At 42.1% G+C, this 23,262-nt stretch overlaps 1 protein-coding gene across 1 annotated transcript in view; it reads right to left on the bottom strand.

Moving 5' to 3' along the window:
* Positions 1 to 7,065: 7,065 nt before the first annotated feature.
* The window catches only part of SGPP2 (sphingosine-1-phosphate phosphatase 2), a 79,932-nt gene continuing 63,735 nt past the window's right edge, over positions 7,066 to 23,262 (bottom strand). The window contains exon 4 of the mRNA XM_027769052.1: positions 7,066 to 7,741. Coding sequence (XP_027624853.1) covers positions 7,190 to 7,741 — 552 coding nt within the window. The 3' untranslated portion in view covers positions 7,066 to 7,189. The remainder of the gene's footprint in view (positions 7,742 to 23,262) is intronic.

Raw genomic sequence — 23,262 nt, 5'->3', positions numbered from 1 at the left:
CCCGCAATGACCTGTGCCTGGCTTTGTGTGTATTAGAGTCATTGGCGTTCTTTGAACACCTACATTGGCAAGACTATGGCTCGTGCTTTAACCAAGCAGACCCCGATGGCATAGCATGGGAGAAGCAAGGCTCGCAGATGTGTTGGATGTTGCACTAGAGCAGCACCACAGCCGGAACTCATAGCTACAGCCTTGCTTTTCTTGTTTGTTTTTGCATGCCATATAGACAGGCGTGGAAAAGGAAGAAGAATTCTTGGCTTTGTATAGCGCCCTTGTCTCATGTGGCTACAGTTTTAAGAATTTAACATTCTATTCATGGCCCCCGTTCAACTCTCATTCTTCTTAATATGCATTCTGTAAATAGCCAAGTCTGTACTACAGGTGTGCCCACTTTACGAAAATGACAGAGGCATGGCGCGCACACACTGATTCATTGAAGCCTTTTGTTTACAGAAATGAAGAATCACCATATGACTTTTTAAATTTACATGTAACCATTGTGCATCTTTGCAGCGTACAATGTGGTTTTTCAAAGCATGCATGCATTGCATGTCCATCAAGTCAAAGGTATTACCGTACACATCAACAGATAATTCCAATCTTGAGTCAGTTCAGTGTTTTTTCCTGAGCCCCTTCCCTCCCACCCCCACCACATGATGTTTAAATAGCGAGCTCCTCAGTGTGTTTAAAATTCAAGTTTAAGGGACCAGCAGTTAGTGTAATGGCTATGTCACTGGACTCCCATGTAGTCGACCGCGGTTTGAGTCCCAGACCCGGTGGCTTAAACTCACGCCAGGCATGTGTGCCCAAGATCCCGAGAGAATGGAGGAGAAGGGATTGCGGTGTGGCCATCCCCCCTGGGGGTGATTTCTCGCTTTCTGTCTCTCTGTCTCTCTGGTGAGCGCACGCGTCCTATAGCAAAAACCTCTCTTTAAAAAAAAAAAAAATCAAGTTTAAAAGAGAACACAGGCAGCTTTGAGTAAAACACCTGTTGCCTAAAAGGAGATGCAAGAGGTCTAAAAGTTCATGGAAAGTGAATTTTATGTAAACGCTAGTCATGTTCAATGTTTTTTGCACCAAAATAAACCTTTATGTAGTTAAATTTTTCCTTAAAATGTTTGAAATCCCTTCATATGTGATGCAGCTATTCTGCTTGGTTCCAGGGAGCTTCTTTTACTAACGAGCCAGGGTTTTGTTCACGATCGAGTCATGGAGTGTTCGGAGGTTCTCTCCAAGGGCCACAATCATGGTAAAAACATATTTTTTTTAAATACAGGTTTTTGCCATAGGATGCATATGCTCGCCAGAGAGAGAGAAAAAAAAAGAGGGAGAGGGAAAGTGAGAGAGAGAGGGGGAAAGTGAGAGAGAGAGAGAGAGAAGGAAAGTGAGAAATCACTCCCAAGGGGGGATGACCCCTCACAGTCTCTTCTCCATTCTCTAGGGATTTTTTGGCATGCATGCTCACGCACTCAAGCGGAATCTCAAGCCAGGTCCGGGATTTGAACTGCTATTGACCATGTGGGATTTCAGCACTTTAACCACCACAGCACCTGCTGGCCCCATGGTAAAATAGTTCAAAAGTGAAATTTCCCAGGACCAGTTCAGGGAACTGAGCAAAGAGAAGAAGGGGGCATTGGCTCCAAGGGAATGAAGAGTCCCAAGGGCAGGTTACCTCTGTCATGAGCCAAACAAGAGGACATGGGAATGAACACATGTGAGCAGTTCAGAGTAGGCACACGGGGAGGGTGCCCTGGCAAACTGTTCAGTATTCAAATCAGGAAAGGTCAAAGCAGTCTGCAAAATCACCTCTGAATGTCACCTTCACCTAAGGGCTTCTCACACTTCTGTTCTGGTCAGGTTTTGCAGCATCAAAGCCCTTTGTTCATCCTTCATTCCAGCACTGCAGACCCTGATTTTTTTCTTTTTGTAAATTTGTTATAGGGCATGTGCACTCAGAGGAGAGAGAGGGAAAGTGAGAAAGCACTCCCACCCCAAGAAACTTGGCCACTCTGCAATCCTTTCTCTTCCGTTCTCTTGGGATTTTGGGCAAGTGTGCACATGTGCCTGGTGTGTTTTTCAAGCCCCCGGGTCAGAGAATCAAACCACACACTAGCCTTGTAGAGTCCAGCTGCCTTCCCCACCACTCCACTGGCTGCTGCCACTGATTCGTGCACACAGTTCCGGACATGGGTTTGGTTTGGTTTGTCCTTGTAAGAGTTGGGAGTGTCTGGGAAAGCGCTCTGATGAGCTTCTCCATCTCATGCCTCCCCATTACATGACCTGTGCAAACCCTCCTGTTCTTTAAGCCTCACTCACAGGCACTTCCGTAAAGCCTTCCTAGAGTCGCTGGAACTAATCGCCCCTCCTCCCAATTCCCATGGCATAGTTCTCTTTCCTCTGCAGCCTTAAAGTCTGGATCTTGATCTGTAATGTAGTTCTCTGAGTCTGTCTTTCCTGGACATTGCACAGGACAGGTTGGAGCTTCCCCTCTGCTGGGCCCCAGCATACAGGTAAGGAATACAAATAGATTTGCTTTGCAAATCAGAGTATCAACTTCAGTGCCATTTTAAATAACAAACTGGGGAGGCTTAGAGCAGAACAGTTGCTGTGAGTGCATTTGAATGGGTGTTGTGTTCCTTAGTTCAGCAGTTGGTGTAATCATCTGTGAAAATCCCTTAGTTACCTTAACTAGCAACACCTATAATGTTTATCTTTAAACACATAGTAACATTTATCTCCACGTATGGTTAAAGGACACCCTTCAGTATTGAGGATTTAAAGGAAGGGATTTAACCATATTGCCATAGCATTCATTTCCTGTTCATTGCATCTGTGGCCACTGCGGGATGAGTCAGACAACAGAGAATTATGTGGTCTACAACTTATTTTTTTAGAGAATAATTTTATTTAACTTTATTTACTTATGTATTTATTTTAATTTGACCAGAGAAGGACAGACTGAGAGAAAGAAAGAGGGAAAGTGAGAAAGCAAGCCACCAGGTCTGGCACCTGAACCGTTGTTGGCCATGTGGGAGTCCAACGCCCTGTTAACCAGGACACCACCTGCTGGCCCAATTTATTATTTTTAATTTGCTTAAGGGTGCATACACTTGACGGTAAGAGAGAGAAAGTGAGAAAGCACCTCCTGAAGTCAAGGCCATGCTGCAATCTCTTCTCCTTCGTTCTCCTCTTGAGATTTTGGACACACATTCACACACATTGGGCATGTTTTTCGAACCACCGGGTCTGGGACTCAAACAGCATAGTTGGCCTTCTGGGATCCAGCCGCCTTAACCACCACACTACCTAGCTGGCCCCAGCCTGCAATTTAGTTTTGTCTCCATTTTTTGACTCTGGCCTAATGAACCCAGAGGAAAAGATCTGGGTTAAGAAAGAAATCCAAGGAAACAGAATATTGGCTTTTAAAGTATGTAATAAGTCATAATCAAACAAAAGTGATTTTCTTTATTTTAAAAAGAATAAATTTACATACAGTACATAAGCAAGACAGCAGAAGGCTTTCAAAATAGAAACCCAGAGCATACGGCCCCAGAACACCACATGCTTGGGTTACACTGGGGAAGCTTGAGTAGACTACTTGGGCAAGAACACCCCGTGTTACAGTGAGGCTTGGGTGTTGGGAGTGGTTTGAGCAGCCACCTTTGAACAGTTTTTAGTACAGGGGTCTCCTCTCTGTTTTGTTTTAATCCTTCTGTGTTTTTTTTATTGTGCAGGTCTGAGCAAAATTGGCATGGGATGAGAGCTATTTTTTTATTGTTTTATATTTTATGTTTTATACCATAGGGCACGTGCACTCACCAGAGAGAGGCGGAGAGAGAGAAAGTGAGAAATCACCCCCCTCTCCCCAACGATGGCCACACTGCAATTCCTTCTCCCTACATTCTCCTTGCAGGATTTTTGGTCATGCACACACATACACCCAAAGCGATTTTCTAGCCACCAGGTCTGGGACTTGAACCGTAGTCAGTCATGTGGGAGTCCATCACCTTAACTACCATGGCACCTCTAGCTCCAATAGCTGTTAAGAGTGAAGGTTATAGGACGGATGTCACAGCCCAGAGGGGCGGTGGTTTGGGGGTGGGATGGGGACAGTAAGAAGGGCATGCCACTCTACCTGTTTCCTGGAGGGGACAACAATCTTGAGAGCCTTTATATCATAGTTTCCAAAAGCAAGGTTGGCCAGACCAGTGGTCTTAGGATTGGATCTGCTACATTGTGGGGAGCTTGACTTAAATTCTTAAGAGGAAGAGGGGCTTTGGGCCAAGGCTGAAGCCATACCAGCAGGGGGCAGTCTTTCCCCAGAGAGGAAATCCAAAGGTCTTAAATAGACTGTTAAGGCCTTCTTGAAGGGACAGGCAACGGTGAAGAGAGTGGGAGGGAATTTACAGAGTGAAGTGCTGCTCACGAAATGAGTGGAGAGGGCTGGTAAAGCAGAGTGTGAATCTGGTGAAACCTTTTTTCAGTTTCTGCCTGAGTCTAGAGCGTAGAGCAGGAGTGCTTAAACACTGAGCAGCTTCACCAATACATACTTTTTCTTCTCCAATTGACATGATCAGATACTTAAAAAGGCCAACCCTAACAAATCCTTGAGTCATCCTTTAATGTACTAAAGCTAATATTTATCCTCGGTCCAAACTATAAATACAGCCTTAAATATATCAATGCAGACAATCAACCTTATTGTTGGGACTTAAGAGGGACAGCATATATTTATATATATTATAACATTTATTATAAATATATAGATGTATATCTCACCAACACCCACTGCTGTGACAATAATTATAGCTTCTGTTTTTAAGAGTCAAGCGGGAGAGGCTGATCCTTTTGTTGTTGGGTTCAGACAAACCTATTAAAATCATTTCATGTACATATTATCCAGTGCTGCAATCTCTGACTTGGTGTCTAAGAGAACAAGTAAAAGAAAAAGAAAAAAGAAGTAAAAGTGAGAGAAAAGCGTCCGTCCATGCAGCCACCACACTGACAGCAGGCCTGGACTGGGAGCTGTCGACGGGGACTCTCCCTTCAGTCATGGAGCTCCAAGTGCCGGTGAGAGTCTGATGTAAAAGCGATCAGATGGCACACCACTTTGGGTTTTGTCTTTTAACTATGATGCAAGTGAGGAGAACTGGAAGTAAACATGAGATATTTTGATAACAATTATGCTTTTTGAGAAATTGAAGTGCTAAATTAAATACCAAAGATCATCCCAAGAGTAGGCCAGAGACCATACCAGAATCGGGAAAAATTCAACTTTGAGTTTTACCATGGGATGCAGAGGTAAGAGCTGGGTGATTTTTTTTTTTTTTTAAATATGCTAGAGAATGCTTGTGTTTGCCAGAGAAAGAGAGGAGAGAGAGAGAGATGCTGAAAACGCACACCACTATCCCTTTTCTTTCATCTCTCCTTTCAGGATTTTGGGCATGTATGCCTATGCACCTGGCCTATTTTTCAAGCCATTAGGTCTGGGACTTGAACTACTCAGCTGGCTATGTGGGATCCAGCAGCCTTAGCCACTACACCACTGACTGGCTCAGAGAGTAACTTTATTTATTATTATTATTATTATTATTATTATTTTAGAGAGAGAGATTTTTGTTATAGGGTGTGTGTGCTTATTGGAGAGACAGAAAGCAAGAAATTACCCCCCTGGAGTGATGGCCACACTGCAATCCCTTCTCCTCCATCCTCCTCTTAGGATTTTGGCCACATACATACACCAGCCAGTGTGAGTTTTAAGCCACCAGGTCCAGGACTCAAACTGTGGTTGACCATAACCATTACACCATCTGCTGGTCCCAGAGACTGTATAACTTATAACGAGGTCATTTCTTCCCCAAGGCATTTGCGAGGTGATGATGTGTTAGGATCATAATACGTTGGCTTTCAGGAGAATACTGCAGAAGATAACCCTGCTTACTACATATTTAAAAAGTAGTGTAGAGGGATTTTTTTTTCTTCCATGAAAGAGACAGAGAGATATAGAGACAGGGCCTTCACATCACTATCCACCCCCTGCCCCAGCCAGTCAGAATCACAGGTGCACATATGTGCCCAGGGTGTATGGGGACACTTTGGATATGAACTTGGGACCTTTCCCACAGCCTCAGCATCATGGAGCACTGAGTTACCACTATACCACTGCAGAGGTACACTGCCATTTGTGTTTCTTTCTCTGTTTGTTTGTTTGTTTGTTTGTTTTTGAGAGGGAGATTTTTGCTATAGGGTACATGCACTTGCCAGAGAGAAAAAACAAGATTTAGACCACAGTTGACTATATGGGAGTCCAGCAATGTAACCGCTATGTATCTGCTGGTCCCTCTACACTACTTTTTAAGAAAGCTGTTGATACCTGTACCTTACTATTTAGAACAGGAAAAGCCCTGTGAGGGAACTCTGATTGTCTGCGGAATGATCATCGTCTAAGTTTGAGGACGACTCACCCCAGCTGTTATAGGTGTTACACTTGGTTGGTTCATTTTCCCCCAAGAGAGGCTAAAGTAGTCCTTGGATTTATCACCCTTAAGTTTGCCAGGAGAGGGACCAACAGATGGTGTAATGGTTACATCTCTGGACTCACATGTAGTTGACTCTGGTTCGAGTCCTGGACCCAGCAGCTTAAACTCATGCTGGGCACGTGTGCATGCATACCCAAGATCCCAAAAAGGGAATAGAAGAGAAGGGATTCCTGTTCCAGGAGTGCAGTTTCTCATCGTATCACTCTTCCTTCTCAACCAAAGCTGCAGATCTGGAAATGCGACTGAGTGCTGAGCGAGGTCATAACTGCTCCACCTGCAGCCTCCCAGATCACTCATTGCTGCTGGCTCCAGAACCCAGAGGGGCTTGCAGCCATTCCTAGGCCAGGCCACAGTTCCTGCCAGCTCATGACCAGGTGTGACACCTGTGAAACGGAAAGGTGTGTGTGTGGGGGGGTGGAGTTGGGAGGGAACTTGACTGTGGCTTTTACCCTGGGTTCAACAGTAGCACAGCTCTTAGAGGTCCCGGTGAGACATTTCCCTTCCTTTTGTAAAGAAGCATCATTTATCTGGTATCAGCAAAACCACGCTGGCTTAAGGTTTATTTTGACAGAAAAACAAATGTCAAGACTTGCCCACCCAACAACTTTCCTACGTCTTGGCCCCATGTCCAGTGAGCTACTTTGCAACTGTCAGAGTAATCCCAAAAACCTGTGCAGCATTGGCACGAAGGTTGTAGCGCAGATGCCCACCGACGTGTAGGTGACAAACTTGTAAGGCACTTCAATCTCCAGCCGCCGCCTGGCCTCCTTGTTCCTGGTGACCACCCTGAACCACGAGTATAGCACTTGCAGGGAGAGATTCTGTACAAGTTGACGGACCAAGAGGATCAGCACGATTCCCACTGCAAATTTGGTCAGACCCAAAACCAGCATGCCAGCGGTAAGCGGTGGGATGTTCTGAATAACAGGGAGAGACTCGGTGGGCTTGGACACAAGCTGGAAAAAATGGTTGATCCAGAAGCCTATGGTCACTCCAGCCCCGGCAGCCACAATGGTGGTGGTGTCCGCTCTGGTTGGGCTGTAGAACTCCGACGTGGGGTAATTGTAGCACAAGCAGAACAGTATGACTGTGATACACACAGGGCAGAGTGGGCTGGCCGAGTCCAGGTGGTCGATGAGGGTCCAGGCAGGGTAAGTGAGGACGATGAGGAGCGCGGTGATCAGGACGCCACCCAGCACATCCTTTACGGAGAGAAAAGAGCAGTATGAGCAAGGAGTGCTTCCTCGGAGACGGGTCAACCTCTGAGTGGAATAGGGTGGTTCTGATATTTCAGATACAAAGTCGTGCACTGTTTTGTTTTATAGCCCACGCTCAAGGGAAACATTAACTTGTAAAAGTCTGAAATGAGAGAGCCAGCAGCTGGTGTGTGGTGAAGGTACTGGACTCCCACGTGATCGACCTTGGTTCAAGCTCGGGACCTGGTGGCTTGAGAATCACCCCAGGCGTGTGTGCATGCTCAAAATCCTGAGAAGGGAATGTAGAGGGACTTCTGGCATGACCACTCCCCTGGGGTGATCTCTCACTATCTCTGTCTGTCTCTCTCCAGTGAGTGCACACATCCTATGGCAAAAACCTCAATCACAACAACAAAATTGACATGGAAATAGAGAAAAATGCACACGACCGTGTTACCTGTGTTCTTCCCACTTTTCTATGTTTCGGGATACATTGTATATTGGTTTTCTTAATATCTATAATCTCACTGTTCCTTCAGTATCGTTATCCTGTTCTACAAATCTTTAAGTGTCCCAACACTTATATCACACATATTGTCCCAGTCCTCACAGAGGTGGCGTGTCCTTTCTTGGCAGGCAGGGGTGGGGGCTGCAGGATGGCTGGAGGGGCAGTCCGCTTTCACAGGGCCACATTCGTACAACAGAACACCGCTGTTACTTACAGAAGGATATGTTTATTTGGGGTAGTTTTAAACTACATTTTGGGTATGGTAGGAATGGCCACACTGCAATTCCTTCTCCTCCACTCTCCTCTTGGAATTTTGGGTATGTACGTACACACACCTGGTGTGTTTCAAGCCTTCAGGTCCAGGATTCGAACCACAGTCATCCAGCACCCTAACCACCATGCCCCTGCTGGCCCACTGCTTCCATTTTTAAAAGCTGGGGGAATGTACAAAATACGTTCAGTTGAATACAGGAAGAGGCACTCTTGGATGGCTGGGAACACAATCTTGTGTGATGTGAACGCATGGCCTCACTTAAAATAAAATCTGGTCTCTCCTCCTCTAAAGAGGACTCACCTTTCAACTTTCAAGTGAGTAGGGCTCTCAGAAACCTAGCGTGTCCTCAGCACTGGACCGTCTGACACTGCGTCATCTGCTGAAGACTGGGAACCTCATGTCTGTGTGTGGTTTTTTTTGGAGAGGTTTTTGCTATAGGGTGCGTGCGCTTACCAGACAGACAGAGAGAGACAGAGAGATAGAAAGCGAGAAATCACCCCCCAGGGGGGATGGCCACGCCGCAATCCCTTCTCCTCCATTCTCCTCTTGGGATCTTGGGCACATACGCACACGTGCTCAGCCTGAGTTTTAAGCCACCGGATCTGGGACTCGAACCGCAGTCGACTACATGGGAGTCCAGCGACATGGCCATTACACTAACTGCTGGTCCCATGTCTGTGTGTTTTTAAAGGATGAATTTTGAGGGAAGGAGAAACTGCCACAGTAGGTGTGACACTGCACACAGGCCTGTCCTCTGTCTTGAGGAAGAGAAGGTGCTCCCACTCAGGCAGCTCCCCAGGCAGGTCCACTGGATTCATGTCTGAGCCTCAAGGACGTCAGGAGAATGGAAGAGTCATTTTGCCTTGGCACAAAAGCCACAATAAGAAAAAGAGGTGAGGGCCAAAATGGCAGGAGAAATTATTCTTTACTTTGTAAAACACATTTCTGAGCTCCTTTCTATAGAATGACATAATTCTACTACAAAGGAGACAAAAATGCAATATGCTCAAACACGCAGACCTAGTACTTTCACTCTCAGGAACTGATTCTAAAAACAGTTAGAGAAGGTAATAAAGCTACTCGCAAAGATTCACATACAGAGCTGATTCCGGTTGGGTTATTTTGACTCATGGCAATTAAGTTAAAGAAAACAGTGGGGGCCAGCAGGTGGTGTAGTGGTTAAGGGTGCTGGACTCCCACATGGCCGACCATGGTTCAAGTCCCGGACCTGGTGGCTTCCTTTTTCACTTTCCCTCTCTTTCTTTCTGGTCAAAGTAAAAATAAATAAAGTGAAATAAAATAACCCTTAAAAAAAAAAAAAAAAAGGAACAGAGCTTTGTAACAGAACAGCCAGAAAATACAAACAAGCAAAAATAGCATAAAGAATGCATACACATCATAATGAGAAAGAATCTGGAAAGACGGAAATCAAGCTCGCTGTCTCTTACATCAAACTAAGATAAACACACAATGCTCTCTTATTTCTCAATATAATTGGAATATTTTCCATTTCAGAAGCTTCATTCTTACCATCTCATTTTTTATGGTTTCAATGGTTTGATGTATTAGGCAGAATATAAACTTTACATAAAGGATGAGCCTAATTGTATATAAATATATACTTGTATGCACGAACAAAATATCAGAGGGAAATAAACAAAAATGTTCACGGTAATGTTTACTGTGTTGGGATGTTGCAAATGCCTATTATCTTCTCTATGTGCGGCAGTATTTTCAAACTTTCTACACTGCGAGTCTATTATTTTATTATAACAAACATGTAATCAAAGAGAAAAACAAGATATTAAAATTAGAAAGTTTCAAAACAGATTAAAATAGATTTAGTTTATCCTTATCATTTTGACATCATGCCCCTGAAATGAAATGACCCACGAATTTTTATATAATCCACATGTAATTCCTCCAAATCTAAGTCATATTTCAAATTAAGGCACATCAGAAGCCTTTTCAACACTATCCATAGATCACATTGTTCAAAAGACTATCAACCTTTCATTTAATTTACTATCCAAAGTTTACATGTTTTAAATAGTTTGGGGAAAAAAATCATCCAGCGAAACTAACATTTTCCATAGTTCAAAGGTAGAAAGGTCAAAATCCTTTTAATTCATGTATCTATTCTCATTTTCGGTTTATCCTATTCAGATAAAAGCTTGAGTTTTATCATATCTCATTACAGGAAACGATCGCAGAGCTGGCGGAATGCTAACGGAGTCATCCCGAGTGCCAAAACACCTTTCAGTAGCGACTGCTTCTATAAACACATAAAACAGTGTTTCTAGTCTCAGCCTAGCAGAAACACTCCTCCTTTTGGCAGACATCTCTCCATATTTCACCAGCAGGCCCTCCCCTGAGAACTGCCAGCATTTGTGGCTTCTGACCCTCCATCACGTCCCAGATGCAGCGCACTGCGGCACATTTCCATCCTCTCTCCAGACATCTCCACGGAGGAATGCTATTGAAGCCGGACACAAGGCAAGGTTAGCTAGCTAGACAGGAGGGGAGAGAAGAAACCCATTCATTCAATTGTTCGGGAAGAATGCATTCAGATCTTGGAACTCTTTATGCCGAGGACTATGATTCTGCAGTCTTCCCCTCCGCCAGGTCCCCCGCTGAGACTGTGAAGGGCCTTCTCTGCCCTTGGCTGCCTTCACAGAGCCAGCTGAAGCCAGGAGCAGAGTAAAAGCCAACACCCGCTTCTTTGCAGATGCCATGAATGCTTTGAATGCAAGCGGACGCTGCCATTAAAGCAAACGGACACAAACCGAGACTCTACAGTTACGCCGGAGAGGAAGTTTTAGTTATAGAAGAGCCGATGCCTTCCCGTTCACACACAGGAGATGTGCTGTGTACTAGGCAGCTCCGACTAATTCCCATTTCTGAGAATAATGCAGATGTGATTCAGCAGCTGTCGAATGGTGAGAGGGAGGCAACATTGTTCATGAATATGAATATAAATGACTTCTGGAGAGAAACCTACAAGTGATAAAATTAGCATATGTATAGGGAGAAAAACGAATGCATAAGTTCAAAAATATTAATTTCCTACTGAGGCACTTCACTGTCCAGAGATAAGTCAAAAGCAGGGGGGCCAGCTGACCTTGCTACATGGTGTGGGTTCAAGCAGCAGACCCTCCTGAAGCTATTAGGTCACTGCGTGGGCACTCTGTCACTAAAGCCCTTCCTCTCTTTGTCAGGACTCCCCTCTGGGCCACCTTAGATAGGCCAGCATCATTACAAATATAGACTAAGGATCGTGAGCCATGGAAAACTATGGGTCTACAGAAGCTTTGAAAAACACTTAGAAAACTCATTGATGTTCGGGACTAATTAAGAGGTAGAAGAGTATTTACCTTCTGTCAGTTTAGAGTAAATGCTCGCTTGGAAAGTGAGTATATTTAAACTTTCAGTAGAAATAATGTTGACTTTTTTTTCTTTTTTAAATTTTTTGCCAGAGTGTGTATGCATTTGCTGGAGAGAAAGCAATAGAGAGAGTGAGAGAGGGCGCAAGCAGCTCCCATGGGGAACGACCACGCCTCAATCCTCTCTCTTCCACTTCTCCCTCCCTTGGGGATCCTGGGCACGCTTGCATGGGCTGCTTTCCAAGCTTACAGGTCCAGGACTCAAACTGCACAGTCAGCCATGTGAGATTCTGCCACCCCAGCCACCATACCATGGGCTGGCCCAGACACTGACATTTCTAACAGAAAGTAGTTTTCTCTAAGTGTGTTGAGAAAAAACATGGACCCAATAGGTGAAACTTTGTTTCTATGTCACATGGGAGCAAAAGCCACTCAAAGATTATAGAAGGGAAAGTATTTTTTGTTCAACATGCTGTTTAGCACTGACTGAAAACTCAGGCTTAGTGAAGTGACAGATTAACTGGCAGATTTTTATCTGGTTCAGAGGCAAAGTTTCTTTCAGTGGAAATGATACTGCCTAAGGTCAATGTTTATTGCCCTTTAGGCCACAGAATCAGCTTTGCACACGACCCAGCAATCTTAATGTAGAGTTTCTTTATTAACTTGTCTATATGCATTCACTAGTTCCTTCATTAAATCAATTTTTGGGGGGTATTACTTGATTTTATTTTATACTAAGTATTGGGCACAGAGCAATCCTCCTTAATAAAGTTGACAGCTTTGCTCAGAACATTTTTAATAATGCACATTTTAAAAAGTCTTCATCTTACAAATTGTTCTGCACTCCAAATACACAATAGCTTGGAAAACAATGTCTAGAAAATAAAAACCAATGTAAGGAGACAGATTAAAACTACTAGGACAGTATAGGTTTTGTATGGCTTGGATGTTACAGTTTTCTTCCAGCATCATCGATGTCAGAAATCTGTTACCTTCATAGGACCAGCAGAGGGCATAGTGGTTACATTGCTGGACTCCCATGTAGTCAACTGTGGTTTGTGTCCTGGACCCAGTAGCTTAAATTGATGCCGGGCACGTGTGTGTGTGTGTGTGTGCGTGTGTGTGTGTGTGCGCGCGCGCGTGCCCGAGATCCCGAGAAGATAATAGAGGAGAAAGGACTGTGGCATGGCCATCTCCCCTGGGGGGGGGTGGTGATTTCTCGCTTTCTGTCTGTCTCTCTCTGCCTGTCTGGCAAGTGCACATGCCCTCTAACAAAAATCTCTTTCAATTAAAAAAAAAGGAAAAAGAGAAAAGAAAAAAAAAAAGCTGTCTCTTCAGCTGGCTCCATTGTTCCAGATTTAAAGAAATCCCTTTCTTCCTGGTTTCATTTCACCTTCTAGATCCATCCAATATTCTCTAATATCAATGAGAACTTCCCCTTTAAAGTCCCCAACACTGACATATCTCATTTTTCCAGTTTGAAACATATTAGCATCCCCGTTGCTGCTGCTCTGTTTGGAAGATGACAACGCTCTAGAAGCTTCACCTGTCTTTCGCTTCTTAACGGGTTTTTCTGGAGCAACTTGCTTTTTCCTCTTCAATTTCTTGTCAACTTCACTGTCAGAGTCACTGCGGGAAGAGTTCAATGAAACAAACTCCTTCAACCTCAGCATTGCTCCGCTCCGGCTACCCACAGCCTCCTGCTCATTGGCTCCCGACTCTAGTGCCTTCATTAAACCTCACAGGCATCTCCATTAATGAGCAGAATAGAGTCTTTGACACACACTCATTTGATATTTGGGAGAGTTATGATTTTACCATTTAAAACTACTCTAGCAAGTCGATAATCATTTCAGTGTTTATTCATATGACTAAATATTTATAAAGAAAATTCTTTGATGACAGCATATACATATTTTATATCAACATAATTACATTATTAATCTTATTTTCCTTCGAATATAAATGGCACCAGTTTGCTAAAAAAAAGCAAATATGGCAGATATTATTTATTTATTCATTTGTTAGAGAGATTTTTGTTATATGGTACATGTGTTCACAGAGAGACAGAGAAAGAAAGAGAGACAGAAACTGAGAAATCACCCCCCACCAGGGTGGATGACCACACTGCAATGCCTTCTGCTCCATTCTCCCCTCAGGATTTCAGGCACACACGGACACACACACTGACACACACACGCCCAGCATGAGTTTTAAGCTGCCAGGTCCGAGACTTGAACTGTGGTCTACTACATGGGAGTCCAGTGACATAACCATTATGCCATCTGCTGGTCCCTTATTTATGTTTTTTAGTGTGATGATGTGATAGAGTACTATTGCGTGCTTTTTAAAAACTGGTATTAACTAGAATGATGTTGGGTATATGACATATTGGTAATTTTAATTCTATATATGGCATGATTTGGAAATAATTCCTTGCTTGACTTGGCTTCCCAGAACCTAACAAGTTCAAACAGCAAGTCTTCATAAAACAGACAAAATTCCCCACCCCTAGTTCATACTATGAACAGTTCTAACTACAATGAATCGCAAGCCTGGCAAGTCAAGGAGATTATGACATTAGATCAAACAAGCTCCCAGACAGGTTATAACATCCTCTTCGACAACGCTAAGCAACATGCAAGAATGACAAGTACAGGGAAGGGCAATCTGCTAGAAGACACAAAGACACTGTCAAACATTTAAGCTGCTTTTCTTAAATCTGGGTGGGCAGAGGGGCCTCTGAGCAATGAGAGAACAGAAGAGAATCATGTTCGGTGTAATAGAATTGTTAAACAGGCCCGTGCAAGCTGAAGTTTAATCGGCATTGTCACCATATTTGTTCAGATGTTTGTGTAGACTGTTCCAGCACTTTTCAAATTGTATCTTGCATTCACATCCACTGGAAGCTTGTTCAAATGCAGGTTCTGACTCAGTCATTGTAGGTGGGGCCTGAGAGTCTGCATTTCTAACAAGCTCACAGGTGATGGTGCGGCTGCTGGTTATTGGATCACTCTCCCACAAAGACTAGCTCACCTGTGAAACCACGGAGGCCAGCATTGGTGCTCTTACTGAAGGCGGCATGTCAGAACTGTTGGCATGCTTTCCTAAGACATGCATTAAAGAGGGAAAACTGCTGAATTAAAGAGGGAAAACTGCAGAACTTGAAAGTGATAATGCAGCCTTTTAAAAGTGCTAAATAATTGTTTTTTTAATTTGCTAGAGGGGTGTATGTGCTTGTTGGAGAAAGGCAAAGTGAGAATGAGGGAGAAAATGAGAAAGTACCTCCCATGGAGGATGATACTGCTGCAATTCCTTCTCGTTCATTTCTCCCTCCTTTCAGGATTTTGGACACACATGTAACACATCCTGGGTGTGTTTTTCAAGTCATTGGGTCTGGGACTTGGACTTGAACCACATGAGTCAGCCATGTGGGATCCAGCTGCCATAACCACCATGCCACTGGCTGGTCTGCTAGAATAATTGCCTTTTTTGTTTTTGAGAGGTTTTTGCTAAAGGGTGCGTGCACTCGCCAGAAAGACGGAGAGAGACAGAGAGATAGAAAGTGAAAAATCATCCTCCAGGAAGGATGGCCATGCTGCAATCCCTTCTAGATCATTTCTCCCTCCTTTCAGGATTTTGGACACACATGTAACACATCCTGGGTGTGTTTTTCAAGTCATTGGGTCTGGGACTTGAACTGTAGTCGACTATATGGGAGTCCAGCAACATAGCCATTATGCCATCTGCTGGTCTCAATAATTTCCTAATGTAGAAAAACTGTGGCAAATATACTCAATGGAATACTATTCGGTCCTAAAAAAAAACAACAAAACCCTGGCTTTTGACAGGAAGTGGATGAATATGGAAGACTTACTGCTGAGTGAAGCAAGCCAGGATATGAAGGAGAGGCATTGTATGTCCACACTTAATATATACTGAGTGTCCTCACTCTACAACTGAAAATAATTCACTAACGGATATGGAAAGACAGTATATAGATGTAAGTACCAGATATAGTATATGTGCAAGAGGGGGGTCTGAGAAAGGACATTTAGAAGAAAAATTGGGAGGCAAAGTATTTAATGTCACAAAGAAATGCGGTATTATCTGTTGAAGATATTTTGTAGTTTTATCAACTGTGTTAGGGAGAGAAATGTTCACCTGTTGAATATCGATTTTGTAAGACAAATAATAATGTGATTGAATGTATAAAAGAAAATGAAATGAAAAATAAATTAATTAATTAAAAAATTTTTTCCTAATGTAGTAATACTTGTGAACAAAAAAAGGCACAAGAAAAAGACCTGGAAATTCCTTGTAGTCTTGGTGACATAGGTGCTCACATTTAAAAGAAAAGTAGATCCAGTGTCATCCATTGTCATTGACTCTGGGGAATGGTGCTATGAACCCTTGAGGCCTGGCTCCCTGTTTGAAAGCAGAACTCCTTGAGAGAATATTCTGTGGTCCTCTACTATACAATGAACTTGAGATTTACAAATTATCAGTCTTACTTTGTGTACTGTTCTGGGGAAGTTGAATATGGCCATGTTCTCTCTTTGATGAAGCTGGATAATCTTAGTTACAGAGACTGTCACTAGACTGGCCCCATAGCCCGGTGGTCAAAGGAGACGGATCCCACACTTTGAGTCCTGGCCCTGGTATCTTGGAAAACATGCCAGGTGCAAATGTATGTGTGCCCAAACCCTGAAAAGATGAAGAAATGGAGGGGAAAGGATTGTGGTGTGACCATCCTCATTGGGGGAGGGGAGTCCTTTCTCCCGCCAACCTCCCTCTATCTGGCAACTTAAAATATAAAAGAGAAAGAAATTGTCACTTCCTGGAGATTAAGTGTGTGTTAAGTGAGAAATTGAAGCCATAATGGAGAAATGAGATCCAGGATGGAATGAGGTACAAGATTGTGGTACCTGGGTGAATCTTGTTTTCGCAGACATGGTGAGAGCTGAGGAATGGGCTGTGGAAAGCAAACTATGCAGACTTACGCACATGAAATAATCTTATGCAGGTGTCAGGGCTTAAAAGTAACCAAATAAAGGACCAGCAAGGTGGTGTAGTGGTTAAGGTGCTGGGCTCCTACTAATAGCCAATCACTGTTTGAGTCCTGGACCAGGCGGCTTGAAAATCATTCAGGCATGTGTACATGCCCAAAATTTCAGGAGGAGAATGTAGGAGAAGGGAATGTGGTGTGGCCATCCCCCTTGTGGGGTGACTTCTCACTTTCCCTCTCACTGTCTCTGTCTCTCTCCAGGGAGCTCACACACCTTGTGGCAAAAATCCTTTAAAAAAAAATCACAGCACTTACAGAAACCCTGTGTGCACTTTAAGAAAGGATACATATTTATTTCCTTTCTCAAATGAGCGTGTTTTAAGTAATATTTCTACAGACATACATAAACAGAGACCTCAGTGATTTTCTAAGGTTAACATTAAGTTCTAGACTTTTAGCTGATTTTCAGAACACACACACTGGCTACTTCATTCTCTTACCTCTGTCTGCTTTACCACATTTGCATTTCAGATCACCAACAGGACATGTATTGCTAAGAAAACCAGTTTTCAAGCAGTTTATAGCCATTTGTCCTTTTGTGACTGACTGGAGACTGCCCAGTCTCTTCACGGACAACCTAGCCCAGCTTAATTCTCTAAATACTTTAATGTGAAATAACACCATAGAGAAAGGAAGGATAGATATTAAATATACTGAGAACTTGATTCTGTTTTTGAGCAGATTTGGGAGGTAGGGTTGCAATGACAAAGAAGAATTTTGCAAATCAATGGCTTGCGAGTTTTAAAATTAATTCCCAAACTACAAAAAGACAAAAGACAAATGTTTTGAAACCCATATATTTGTTTTTATTGCCAAAATCCACATTAAGTATATTGTTCTATTTTTAAAAAAGAAAAAAACAAAAGACATAGTTTAAGGAAAGAATAAAAAATACAAGTATCCAGTGGAGGAAGAGCTATCTTTTATCATAGTAACATCTAAAATCTTCCTTCTTCTCTAGGAAATTCTCATGTAAATAGTAATGAGACTCAATTCAATAGCTATTGTATGCTTTTTAAAAATTGGCTTTTATTCGCCAAGAAGTACACTTGGATAGGGGGAGAATGAGAGATGAACTCTGACCATTAAACAAAAATACCTTCATATTTTTGTGGTAATAAGTCAGGCTCATTATTAAAAATGTACTTCAGGGCCAATCCTGTTGCTTAAGGCACCTGGATCCCTCCTGGCCCCAGGGGCTTGAAAAACATGCCAGGTGCATGAGCATAGATGCCCCAAAACTTGACAGAATGGAGAGATAGAAGATAAGGGACTGTGGCATGATCGTGCCCCAATGGAGTACACACCTTGGCGTATTTTTTCAAGCCACTGGGGCAGGATTTGAACACAGTCATGTGGGATCCAGCTCCCTTTACTACCAGGCGACGGGAATGGCCCCAAAATAGTCTTTTCAATAAATGATGCAGGAAATATTGGAGATCCAGAACACTGAAACTAGATCCCTACCTCTCACCATATACAAAATCAACTCAAAATGAATTAAATACTTAAACATAACACCCAAAACTATGAAATTACTAGAAGAAAGCATAGGGGGAACATTTTAGGACATTGGCTTGGGCAAAGAGTTTTTGAATAAGACCTCAAAATACAGACAACCAAAGGAAAAACAGACCAGTGGGATAAGATTATATCAAACTAAAAAGCATCTTCTGCATGGTGGTTAAGGTGCTGGACACTCCCACATGACCAACCACAGTTCAGTCCCGAACCTAGTGGCTTGCTTTCTCACTGCCCCCTTGTCCTCATGTCTCTCTCTGGTCAAATTAAAAATAAATGAATGAATAAATAAAATAAATAATTCTTAAATAAAAAGCTTCTGCATAGCAAAGGAAGCTATCAACAAAGTAAAGAGACAACCTACAGAATGAAAGGAAATATTTGTAAAATATATATTGAACTCTAATATTTAAATCTCATTTAAATATTTATTGAACCACAAAAGGGATTGATAACTAGATTATATAAGAACTCAAACAACTCAGTGGGTAAATAGGGCCAGCAGGTAGTATGGTGGCTAAGGGTGCTGGACTCCCACATGGTCGACTGTGGTTCGAGTCCCAGACCTGAAGGCTTGCTTTCTCTCTTCCTCTCTCACTCTGTCTCTCTCTGATCAAATAAAATAAATAAATAAATAAGTTAAATAAAAATAATTCTTTAAAAAAAGGGTAAATATTCCAAATAGCCTTTTTTTTTTCAAGAAAAGACAAAGGAATGGCCAAAAGGCATGTGAAAAAATGTTCAACATCAAGCCTCAGGAAAATGTAAATCAAAATGATAAGACATCTCATCCCAGTTATAATAGGATGACTATTATTAAAAAAAAAAACAAACCAGCAACAATGACTATCAAGGATGTAGAGAGAGGAGTGTTGATGATGGGAATGTAAATCAGTACAGCCATTATGAAAAACACTCTGGAGGTTCCTCTAAAAACTGAAAGTGGAACTTTGTGACCTGGCAATCCCACTACTAGGCATGTACAAAGGAAAGGTGTGTGATAGAGCTATGTGCATTCTGATGTTTACTGTAGCGCTCTCCACAATAGCCAACACATGAAATCAATCTGTGTCTACTGATGGAAGAATGGATAAAGAAAATATGTACACATACATGCAGTGGAGTGCTGCTCAGTTATTAAAGAGAACGAAATGCTGTCATTCAAAGCAACATGAAAGAGCATGGAAGACATTATGTTTAGTGAAATAAGCAAGGCACAGAACAAGAAAATTACATGCTCTCACTCATATGTGAATCTAAAAAAGTTGATCTTGCAGAAATAGAGAAAAAAGTAGTGATTATTGGAGACTGAGAAGGGTTGGGGGAGGGAGGGACAGAGAGATGTTGACTAACAAATAGAAATTTACAGTTAAAGAGGAGTAAGTTCTATTGTTCTAGCAAAGTAGGGTAACTATATTAACAATAATTATTATTGATTTCAGAAGGGCTAAAAAGGGAAATCTTTAATAGTCCAAACACAAAGTAATGATAAATATTTCATTTCATGTTGTATTTACATACTGAAAAATAATCACACTGTACTCTAGAAATATGTACAATCACTATGTATCAATTTAAAAAAAATTCTTTAAAACACTAAAAAAAGTCACTGGCATCTTTCCATAGTAATAGAAGTGTACAATTTTTCTTTTTTAAGTTTTACTATAGGACATATGCACTCACCAGAGCCAGAGACAAAGAGAGAGAGGAAAAGTGAGAAATCACCCTTCAGGGGAGAAGGACCTGCTCCAATCTCCTCTCCCACATACTTCTCCCAGAATTTTGGGCATGCACACACATGCACCGGTTGTGTGCTTTTTTCCAAAGATTTTTTGCTACAGAGTGTATGTGCTTACAGAGAGACAGACAGAGACATTGAGAGGAAAAATGAGAAATCATCCCCCACCCAGTGGAGGTGGCCATGTCATAACCGCTTCTTCTCTATTCTTCTTCTGGGATTTTAGGCACATACACACATACCCAACAGGACTTGAACTGTGATCGGCCATGTGGGAGTCAGCGCCTTTACCATCACGCCACCTGTTGCCCCCGCCTCCCGGGGTGTTTTTTAAGCTGCTGGGTCTGAAGTTCAAGCCACAAAGTTGGCCATGTGGCCCACCAGCTGGCCCAAAACTGTATAATTTTTTTTTTTTTTGAAAGAAGATTTTTTCCTATAGGGGCATCTTGCTAGAGATACAGAGAGACAGAAAGTGAGAAATCTGCCTCCAGGTGGGATAGCCAGGCCACAATTTCTTCGCCTCCATTCTTCTTTCAGGATTTTGGACAAACATGCACACATGTCCAGTGTGAGTTTCAGGCTGCCAGGTCCAGGACTTGCACCATGTGGGATTCCAAACACTAGGCTACCTGTTGGTCTCAGAACTGTACAATTTTTAAGGACTGTAAGGTGTTCCACTAATGGGGGCCAGCAGGTGGCATGGTGGTTAAGGCACTGTACTCCCAATGGACTCTCAACTGCAGTTCAAGTCCTACACCTGGCAGCTTTCTCACTTTCCCTCTTTCTGTCTCTCTCTGGTGAGCACACGTGACCCACAGCAAATTAAAAAATAATAATAATAGGGGGCCAGCAGGTAGCATGGTGGTTAAGGTACTGGACACGCCCACATGACTGACCACAGTTTGAGTACCGGACCTGGTGGTTTGCTTTCTCACTTTCCCTCGATCTCTCTCTCTCTCTCTCTCTAACTCTCGCTGTGTCTCACTCCAGTCAAATTAAAATAAATAAATGAATAAATAAAATTAAAATAAACACTTCTTAAAAAAATAAATAAATAAAATTAAATAATTAAAAAAATTTTTATTCATGGAAATCCTATACTTTATTTAACCAGGTTTGATAGAGACATTTAGTGTATTTCATTATTTGCCATTACACGTATACATGAACACCCTGAAGGCATATTAATACCTAAGGCATTCTAACTAATTAGAATGGCAATTAAAGGCATACATTTTGAAGTGAGACTGCTTGGTTTTAAATCTCAATTCAGTCTCTTACCCCACAACATGACCTTAGTCAGTTTACTTAGCCTCTCTCTACCCCACCTGTAAAAATGGGGATAATAATAATACCTCCCTCACAAGATCAGTGTTAACCACCCTATGATTTAGTTAATATTTGTAAAACACTTAGGATGATGCCTAGCAGATCTAACGTACATACTAGAATGGCTAAAATGAAAGTGACATTAACCAAGTGCAGACAAGGATGGAGAGAACTGGAAATCCCACGAACCACTGGTAAGAATGTAAAGTGACACAATTCTTTGGAAAACAAGTGGTGTATACTAATGCTGAACATATGCATGCCCGAGAACCCAGCAATGTTGCTCTACATTCACACGCAAGAGTAAAATGTATGTAGTAGCTCTAAAAGGAAAACAAAGTTAGAAGCAGTTTTGTTTATAATAGCCCCAAATGGAACAACCAAATTATGCATTAATAATAAAGGGGATAAATAAAGTATGAGATAGACACATAATTAAATACTGTAAAACAACCGAGAAGAAAGCATATTGTATGAGTCCACTTACGAGAAGCCCAACAACAATCTATGGTGCCAGAATAGGTACTTTTGGAAGGTGTAGAAGGGAGGGCATGAGTAGAGGGCATTAGGGGACTTTTGAGCTCCTGACAATGCTATATTTTCTCGAATGAGTGGAGTAGTGGTTACTTGGGTGTATCTATGTTATTGAAAGTTAACTGAGATGCACTTTAATAATTCATGTACTTTTGTCTCTATATGCTACATGTCAATAACAAACGTTTTTCAGTTTAAAATTATTTTCTTATTTTAAACAACAACAGAGAAGTGGGGACCTTAGGATGAGTTTTCTTGTCCTACACATGTAAGACTCTAATGTCTCTCCTTAGCTCCTAGGCACTACTTACATAAACCTATATCCAAGAACCACACACCAGGTTCTCTAATTATGCAATCTGCAAATCCATTGACTGTACACTAACGTCATCCTGTAGAGCTTTCTTCCTCATCCCCGGCTCTAAAGCCATTCCATTTATTAAATGAAATGTGTGAAGTAGTGAAGCAGTGTGCCTTGAAATGCCTTTGTCAGGAGCCTTCATTCTCCTTAAGAACTGGTCTCCTGAAGAGCCAGCTCCAGGCTTCATGCTGCTGACCCACTGTCCTAACGTCCCTTCTCACATGTCCTGATGCCTGTCATACTTCACTCCTGGAGTTTTAGAAGCACAGAGACAGCATTTATGCTTGTACAGCATTTGCTTCTTCTACTATGCTTTTCAAAAGTTAAAGTTTATTCCTATAGGCAAAACTAGCTATTGTTAAAAAAATATATTAGATGTATGATCTGGCCTGGTCTTCCATAATGAATGCAACGTTCAGGCTAATGGGTAAAATTGATCAAATCTGACTCAATAAAGTAGAAAGAAATAACAGAAAACAGCAGATTTATCAGGAGATGACAGATAACATCCGTTACAGTCCATGCAACATTTACTGTACACTAATGTCACACTGTCTGCTGAGATATGTGTGGCTGTGCGGTGGTGAAAAATAAAGATGAAAGGTGAACAATATAAGATTCTTACTCTCAAAAGACTCACAGTCTAATGGGATGAGCAGGTGTGAGGACAACCCATCATATGCTATATTATCTTGCTAGTAAAGTGCTATTTATATACTAAATTGCAATGCGACCTAAGGGACTTGGTTTGAAAATCCTTTAAGCATCTTTTCCTATCCGAATAGAAATATTTATATTAAACATTAAATAA

Source organism: Tupaia chinensis, unplaced genomic scaffold (assembly GCF_000334495.1).
Source record: "Tupaia chinensis unplaced genomic scaffold, TupChi_1.0 Scaffold148296_1, whole genome shotgun sequence".
Taxonomy (NCBI): Eukaryota; Metazoa; Chordata; class Mammalia; order Scandentia; family Tupaiidae; genus Tupaia; species Tupaia belangeri.
This window is presented reverse-complemented; position numbering and strand designations above follow the sequence as displayed.